Source organism: Gossypium arboreum, chromosome 13 (assembly GCF_025698485.1).
Source record: "Gossypium arboreum isolate Shixiya-1 chromosome 13, ASM2569848v2, whole genome shotgun sequence".
NCBI lineage: Eukaryota > Viridiplantae > Streptophyta > Magnoliopsida > Malvales > Malvaceae > Gossypium > Gossypium arboreum.
Window position 1 is genome coordinate 124,591,908 of NC_069082.1, and position 9,366 is coordinate 124,601,273.

At 34.0% G+C, this 9,366-nt stretch overlaps 1 protein-coding gene across 1 annotated transcript; it reads left to right on the forward strand.

The window, feature by feature from the left end:
• Positions 1-6,035: 6,035 nt before the first annotated feature.
• LOC108461675 (glycerophosphocholine acyltransferase 1) lies at positions 6,036-8,996 on the forward strand. The gene is made up of 8 exons (XM_017761578.2): positions 6,036-6,248; positions 6,353-6,472; positions 6,626-6,683; positions 6,799-6,899; positions 7,003-7,098; positions 7,190-7,283; positions 8,121-8,358; positions 8,438-8,996. Exons 1-8 carry the CDS (start codon positions 6,159-6,161, stop codon positions 8,802-8,804), a joined length of 1,164 nt encoding a protein of 387 aa, XP_017617067.1. The 5' UTR covers positions 6,036-6,158; the 3' UTR covers positions 8,805-8,996.
• Positions 8,997-9,366: the final 370 nt, after the last annotated feature.

The window sequence follows — 9,366 nt, forward strand, 5'->3', positions numbered from 1 at the left end:
CGGCTAACTTTCATCGAGATTATAAGAATGCAGATTGGAAGAGACAATTTGTGAAAATGGGTAAAGAATAACCTTATCATTTCAATATATAAGATACATTTTTTTTGTGGCGAGACTGTAACTTAACTTATATCTTCTTAATACATACACAGCTTACGAGCTAGAACCACACATTTTTTGGCAGAGGATGACTCGACTTGAGAGTGACATGGAAGGTTAGACGAACACATCTTTCCGACAATGGTTGAGTAGCATGGAGCCATGGCAATGGGCTTAAAGTTTTGACGAGGGCTTTCGTTATAGTCAAATGACCACAAACTTGGTTGAGGGGATCAACACTGTGTTGTTCAAAATGCGACATCTTCCAATTTCATCTGTATTCGCAGCTACATTCTACAAGTTGGCTACCTTGATGCCAAGAATGGGTTAGCAACAAGTCAACCAGATGGAGCCAGGACACTTTTTGTCGAACATGTTAGAGATGCAATGGTTGCAAACCGTCGGATGGCGAGGTCAATGAATGTAGAAGTATATTCACGACGTAATGAAACGTTTCACGTTATAGAGACCATCGGCCGTCGACCCGGTATACCACCTAGGTCCTATGGAGTTGATCTCCGAAATAGACGCTGCGATTGCAGGAAGTTCCAGACACTTCATTATCCTTGTGCACATATCGTGGCAGCTTGTGCTAAAGTCTCGCTTAATGTAGATCAATTTATCGATGAAGTGTACACCCTTGAACGCACGTTGCGTGTATGGGAGAATGAATTTCCCGTGCTTCCTGACTTATCTACTTGGGAGGTTCCTCGAATGAACTTTGAGCTTATCCCAGACAAAGGGTTGCGTAGGAACCCGAAAGGTCGTCCGCAATCATCCAGAATTCGTAACAAAATGGACATTAGAGAGAAATCCGACGGGAAGCTGTGTGGATTATGCAGAGTAGCAGGTCATAATCGGAGTAAATGCCCTCTCCGAAACTACCACACTGGACAATCATCGCGATCGAATATAAATTGAGATATTGTTCATTACAAGTTGTTCATTGCTTAATGAAAGAAAAAGTCTTGTCTCTTTAATTTTTAAGTATTTTAAAATTGATTACTTTTTAATACTACTCTTTTTTTTCTTATTATATACTTTAACCAAGTAATTCCAAAATTCACCCTTAAATTCATAAATAAAATGCCAAATAAAATTCTTACATAAATATGAAGTTATTTATATTACAAAACCCCTTAAAATTGATGGTTTGATGGTGTCGTTCTAGGGGTATATCTTTTTGGAGTTCAACGTTCACATTGCGGACGATTTCGACAATCAACGTTCTCTTCATCCATATCAAATGCAATGATGAACTCAAGTTGGAGGGAGTAGAGAACGAAGGTAGATACGACTCTGGAGGAGTAGAGTATGGTGGTGGATACAAGCCGGGAGGAGTAGAGAATGTCGATAGATACGAGCCAGAAGGAGTGGAGTACGGTGGTGGATAGAGCTAGAAGGAGCGGAGTACGGTGGTGGATACGAGATAGAAGGAGCAGAGTATGGTGGTGGATACGAGCTGGAAGGAGCAGAGTACTATGGTGGATACGAGCCGGAAGGAGCGGAGTACGATGGTGGGCTGAAGATATCAAACTCTGAATGATATCCGTGGGATGAAGAGCCCGAGAAATAATTATCACTTTTCAAATCTGGACGATAAGAACTATTCCCGGAGTGTAGTTCCGGCTCTGGCTCCGACTCCGGCTCCGGTTCTGGTGCATGATGCGGATGTGGTGAATGCTGCCCAATTCGTGTCGTATGCGGGGGGACTACCATCGACCGTCCACCAAATAAAAATAGTTTCCCCTTCTCATAGTGCCACTATAGGTACTGTGGCGATGGTTGCAGATCCAAACAACGATCCATCTGAGGTACCCTACTAAATCGGTTGTTCCACATCGTAATATATTGTTCATGCTAATCTCCCCAATCAGTTCCATGCCTCCCCCTCCTAGTCATGTCATGTAGCTATGCATCCAATCGTACTGGCTGTGTCGGGATATATTGTATACAACTGAACTGTCGGAGTACCCGATCGCCATGATGCCACTCCACCATCTGAAAATGGATAAGGGGTGCGCTAATGCACCATAAGTGTGAGTAGACCTGAGCATACGATGAATAACAGCTGTAACTTCAGAAACAAAATATGGCATCCAAATGAACTGCACAGTTCATAACATTTTTATATTAACGTGGGTCAAGTGAGATAAAATAATAAAATAAAATTAATATTAGAAAAACTTACTCCCTCTCCAGAATATTCTCAATCATCAGACAATATATCGGAACTGTGTATGACCTCCCGATACCTGGATTCGTGCTCCATCTATGAAAACAAATTGTTAGAACAATATAATCTGAAAAAAGAGACAATTAATTGCTGTAACGCGTAAAGATTCATCACCTATTAACGAGTGGAAATGTATATGATTGGTGACTAATGGATGCCAAGAATGGCATCCGATAAAGCGCCCACAACTGCAATAGTATGAGACATTCACCTATGTCCACCGCAGAGGGATCTGTCGTCCAAAAAAGTTCGCGGTACAAAATGGCTAACACTGCGGACCCCCAACTGTATGAACGCGTGTTATGCAAATCGGATAGTAGCGGTAAGTACATCAAGTGGACGTCACTGCCGTGTGTATCCGTCATGAGTACACCTCCTATAAGGTGCATAATATAAGCTCGAGCGGCCTGCATAACCTCTAATTTAGTGCCAGTACTCGGCAAATGCTCAAAATTGGCCTTTAGCCATGAAAACCGTAAGGTGGCAAATTTTCCCTCATTTGGTGAGCGTCCAAGTAAGTCATAGCAAATGCAAGCCGGCCTGGAGATCAAACTTACGCCCGTGACTGCGTTCCCATCGATGGGGAGCCCCAGCTGTAATGCAACGTCCTCTAGCGTGATGGTGCACTCCCCGCACGGCAAATGAAATGTGTGGATCTCTGGACGCCATCGCTCTACTAAGGCAGAAATCAAGTCATATCTTAAATTAAAAGCCCAGATCAATGCTGCTGATCTAAACACGGCTAACTCTAAGAACGGTATTAGGCGTTCATCCGGCTGAAACCCTACACTATGAATACGGCCCTTCAATACGCGGTACTCGACCTGACATTATTATATTAACGAAATAGTTAATACAATATAATTTCGTTCAACAAATAATGTGACTATCAAATAAAAATTTCATTACCATCTCATTAATGTTACTTGATATGTGATTATTATTATCGATCAATGAATCCATTTGTCGCAAATCGCAATTAAAAAATTAAATTTATTTAATTTATTTCAAAATTTTCAATAAATTATTTCAAAATTTTAGAAACAAAATACGATAAATATCTCATAATTCCCCATCATTTACATACAATAAAAATAAATATAAATTATCTAAAGATTAAAAACATATGAATTAAAATAATTGAAATTGAAACATACCTAAGTAGTTTCTTTCACACAACCTATAAAATTATATAACAACAAATTTAATCAAAATTTTAATCAATCAATAAAATTATCAAATAAATAAATAATAATATAAATTTACATTATATAAAAATTACATTAAAAATTCACAAAACACTAAACTATAAACACTAACAACTTATAATCATTAATTACTAACACAAAATAGCTATAAAATTATTTTCTTAAAAAATATATATTTCTAAAAATCATAATACAGTAAAATCACTAAACACTAACAATTTATATAACCTAATCATTTTTTAAAATACATTATCAAAAAATCACAATACACTAATACACTACTAAAAAATAATTTTATTGCACAACTATTTTCGTAAATAATCTATCCGACAATCTAGTTTTGTATATAATAAATTCTTTTATACCAAATAGGTAAAAACCCATGTCTTTTCCTTCAAAATCAATCTCTGCTATTAGTCAATAATCATCTCATTAGAATTTTTTTAAAAAGTTCTTTTCTTTGCTAAATTCGGGTTTTTACTAATATGAGTTTAAAAATTTATTATATACGAAAATAGATTGTCGATAGATTATTTACGAAAATAGATTATTTATAACAAACTATTTAACAAAATAAATTTAACATTATTAAACTAAACAAAATAATTTAGAATATATAATCTTAAATTACTAATAAATTAATTTTAAAATAATTACAAACACAAAAATTTATCAAATAATTCTAAATTACTAACAATTTAGTTTTAAAATAATTATAAAAATTACTAACCTTTTTCTTCTTCTCTTTTTTTTTTTTTCACTCTTTGCTTCTTCATGGATGCACGAACATTTTGGGGGACCTTATATGGTCCCCAATTTTTATCTTATACAAATTACTTTCATCCTTCCCTGTATTGACATGACAATACACTGGGGAGGATTAAGAGTTAATGACAGTGTATGGTAAGGCTGCAAGGTGTGGCGCCCCTGTAGCATGCGCCACATGTGGCGCCTACGGGTCAGGCGCGACTTGTTTTTTACCCGAATTTTTTTTAATAATAATAATAATAATAATAATAATAATAATATTAAAAGAATCATTATTAAAATATTATGTCGCGCCTCTCTGACAGGCGCGACTAAAAAAAACAACTTATTTTTATAAATAATCTATCTGACAACTTATTTTGGTATATAATAAAATTTTTAAACCCATTTTAATAAAAAACTCCAAGATTGGAAACTGTGACCTTCGAATTTAGAATAAAAGAAAAGAAGATAACATCAAATCTTAGTCTTAACCGCGAAGTTTTTAAATGCAGTCGGCTGGGCCCATACTCATGGAAGCGCGGGAAGGGGAATATTCCTCTATATCGAGGACTATATTACGTTTTGTCTGTCGAATTAAAAATCTCCATAAGTCACGCAGGAAAGATCAAATTGAGAAAAAAAAAAGGGGGACAAATTGTTTAATCCACGCGGCCATTTACTATTTGCAAAGATAAGGCTAAGTCAGAGTGCGACAGCTGGCAAGATTTATCTTCCCTAGAACTTTCTACAATTGACAGTTGGGTGTTATGTACCATTTACCCAATGGTTTCATGACACCTTTCACCCATTCGTTCAATAACAAAAACTCCATGTCACCATTGAAACAATTACATTACACACGTAATTAGGAGTCTTCTCCTAGAAATTAGAAAAAAAAATGAAAAATTAATTAATCATTTACTTAGAGTAGGTAAGGTATCTATGGGTTTTAAGTTAAATTAAATTAAATTTAAAAATAATAAAATAAAAAATAATTACTACTAAATAATAAACCGAATCAACCAAAAATTTATAAATTTCTTTAAGCATCGGTTGAGCTTAGTGAAACCCAAGGTATTATCATTTTATAATTTATAACATTTTAAATTAGTAATGATAAAATTATATTTTAATCCTTTAAAAATAATAAAAATTTAATTTAAAATTTTTAAAATTTATTATTTTAATAATATATATTTTTATTATCGTAAAGATATAAGATTTAATTTTAACCTCTCCTCAACAAATAAATTTCAGGCTCCTCCACTGCTTATAAGATCCAACTTTAGGAAATGATTATATACCTTGAACTTATTGGCAAGTCACATGTAATTCACATATCATTTTAACTTTATAAAATTTAAAATAAATTATTAATCATATCTTTAAAAAATTACAAGTAAAAATATAATTATAAATAATAATTTTCAAATAATTATAATTTATGTTAATTAATTTATTCAAGTTGATGTAACTTATTAATCGACCTTTACTCAATTGAAAAATTAATATAAATTTAATTTTTACTAAATAAAAACATTTATTTTAAAAGTATTTTTATTTATCATATAAAACCTAAAAAATAAAATTAATATTACATAACTAGTTATTTTTAAATTTATTACATAATTATTTTATATTTCAATCCATATCCTACTTTAGTAATTTTAGTGTAATCTCAATTAACAAATGAGTAATATTAAAAACTAGAGTCCACTTTAGCAATTTATTTATTTATAATTATATGTATATATAATCAGGCGGTAAGCTACCACCTTTTGTCTCTGCCTTTCGCTCTTTCCTTCTTTTAAGTTCTTTTGTTCTTTAATTTGACTTGGATTTACAGTAAACAAAAGGGAAGAAAAATGTCGAGCAGCGATGAATTCATGGATGACATGAATGGGAATGGGGATTTATATGGGACGGTGAACCGGAGGTTCAAAGATCGAGCCGAGGTATGATTGTTCATTCATTTTTTAATTAAAATTTGTGTTTTATCATTTGCTTTTATTTGTTTTAATTTAATTTGATCGATTTGGGTTCTTGTTTTTTGATGCAGCAAGTGGCGAAAACGAAGGAGATTTTGTCCAAACAAGCGGTTCAAACGAAGGAAATGTTGTCGAAACAAGCTGTTAAGATCGCTAAACAAGCTGAAGAACATGAGCGCTTTATCAATAAGGTAATCTTCTCAACTTTTTTTTTTTTACTTTACATTCATGTTTATTTTAGGTACTTAAACTGTGGGTTTCATGTTTATAATTTAAGAACATGGATCTGAAGTTATAAATTTTCGGGTTTTTTCTTGTTTTGTTCATGGGTTTTTGATTCTTAGGTGACTCATCTCTTGGGGGTTCTTGGGTTTGGAGGGTTTTGCTTTCTATTGGGAGCAAGTGAGTTAACTCGGCCTTGAATTCTTGAAAATTGATTACTGAAAGTATTGGCTCTTGAATCCATTAGTTACTTTTTGTTCTTTGTTCTGTCTTTGATTTTGATTTTTTGATTCAGGACCACAAGATATTCCTTATGTATATTGTGTGTTCTATGTCACCTTTGTTCCTCTTAGATGGATATACTACCGTTTTAAGAAATGGCATTATTATCTTCTGGTAAGTTCTATGCCGGTTCGGTTTGATCTTCTTTTTTCTAGTAATTTATAGGAAGATTGCATGGAAAACTGATCGAAAAAAGATTCATTTCTGTGTATGTTAGGATTTCTGCTATTATGCCAACACAATCTTCTTGGTTGACCTTCTTCTGTATCCGAAGAATGAAAAGCTTTTCATGATTTGTTTCTCATTTGCTGAGGTAAAGATTTGGGGTACTGGGTTTCTTACATATATCTCGATTGGTGAATGAATTGTTTTAACTTGTTTGTTCTTTCTGGATGCTACTTTAGGGACCGCTAGCGTGGGCGCTCATTGTTTGGCGTTGTAGCTTGGTTTTTAGTTCCATGGACAAAATTATAAGCGTCCTTATACATCTTTTGCCGGGTATGTTCGATCCTTATTTGCACTTGCAATCTTTATAAAGCAATTTTCGATATTTTCAAAAGGGAAGGGGGAGGGGTGAACTGAATTTCAAGGCTGTTAAATGTTCTGATTTCTGAACTTGTGCCTTCGACATTGTATGTGGAAGATACCATTAGCTATGGCTGATTGCAGACATGTTATATAAACTTACCATGCTCATAAAAAGATGCTTAAACTTTCCATCTGATAGGGTTCATGTATGATCTCAATGGAAAGTTCCAATTTTTATGTATAAATTTGATCTTCTGATTCTAAATAGAGGGAACTGCCTCTATGGCATCAATATGCCGGCCTTCAAAGAAGGTTTAAGAAAGACAAGATGTCAAGTACCCGAATTTTCCCATTTGAAAGAAATGCCCCGTGGGTAAATTTTTGGTAATGTTTTGTTGAACAAGGAGTGAAGGATGTAGCAGCTTTTTGTAATGTTGTAGTTTGCTTATGCCTCGTTTGATAATTTGCTAAGACTACTGTCCTCTACAAATGTAAACATAAGACATTTTGAAACAAAATCACATACAGAATGGAGCTGCTTGAAAGACATTCCATGAGTTTTGTTTCATGTTAGATTGTGAAACTACAGACCCGAGTAACTGTCTTATTATTCCTTGCCTGTGAGACTTGTTTAAACTTTGTACCTTAGATGGCTATGCGAGTAGTATAAATTCCCGGAATTTGGTATATGGCAGGTTGGTGTTGCAGCAGAACACCAATAGAAGTTAGTGGTCAAGGCTCTTTTGAAGGAGAGGCCAAGCTTAAATTTGTTTATAATATGTCCAAATGTTTCTCGATTGCTTTCAGGGATTGTTTTTTTCACGATTCGATGGTGGAATCCCGCAACCTTTGAAGCCATGCATCCCGAAGGTACTCCTCACAGATTTTCATGGCCTTACGTAGAAGACAAATCTTACTTATGGACTTGGCTGTTCGGGGTTCCCTTAGCTGCTTATACTCTTTGGCAAGTTCTTTATTTCCTCATTGTCAACGTGCTACGTCGCCAGAGGCTGCTAAGAGATCCCGAAGTCATGACTTCTTATAGGTTTGCTCTCTCTTTCTATATTATCTCTATGTCAGTTCACCATGAATATTTTCATTCAGATGATTTCTTTTTTTAATAGGGAACTTTCTAAAAAAGCTCAGAAAGCAAACAACATATGGTGGCGTTTAAGTGGGTTGCTCGGGGATCAAAACCGTTTGTTGATGTACATTTTACTTCAAGCCGTTTTTACGGTCGCGACCATGGCACTCACAGTCCCTATCTTCCTATCATACGAATTCCATGCGATTTTCCAAATACTCAAGGTTTCTGCATCTGTATGGAATGGAGGAAGCTTTCTGTTGGAAGTGATGCCGAGACAAGTGATAGTGAAGGAGAAAAAGAAATCCGGGAATCAGGTGCCGTGCCAACAAGAAGATCAGCACTCGGATTTAACCGAAAACGCAATGCAGGCGAATGGATCTTCCGTGACCCACCAGTCTGAATAGTTGTAAAAACCTTGGGCAAAACACGGATAGGGTGTGTTTTGTGTTGCAGGTTGGCTTTTTTATGAGAGTCCTAACATGTAGTTTTAATTGTGAATCTGTAATAATTTTATCAACTTTTTACACTCAAAACTTCAACCCTTGTAGATTTAAATAAAAAACTATTGTAAATATAGTAAGAACCGTTTTGTCAAACTCGGGGCTTATAAAAGGGTCTGATATATTATTAAAAAATCACATAAATATATTATATATTATAAATATATACAATTTGTTATTAAATAATAAGGGTAATTATATTTTTAAAGTAAGGGCAGAACTATTATTTGCGATTTACTTTTGACATTTTTAGCATTGGACTTTACGTACTAATGTTGATGGTTTTTGCTTCTTTTTTACTATCTTAGTACATGATTTGGTGATAAATTAATTTCATTCATATAATTTTATTAACACAATACCTTACTTGTTTTAAAGAAATTTTTTATGTTTAAATTTTTTCTAATTATTTTTATGTTACGATAAATTATTCAAATTTTTACTAATTATGATATGACTAATTATT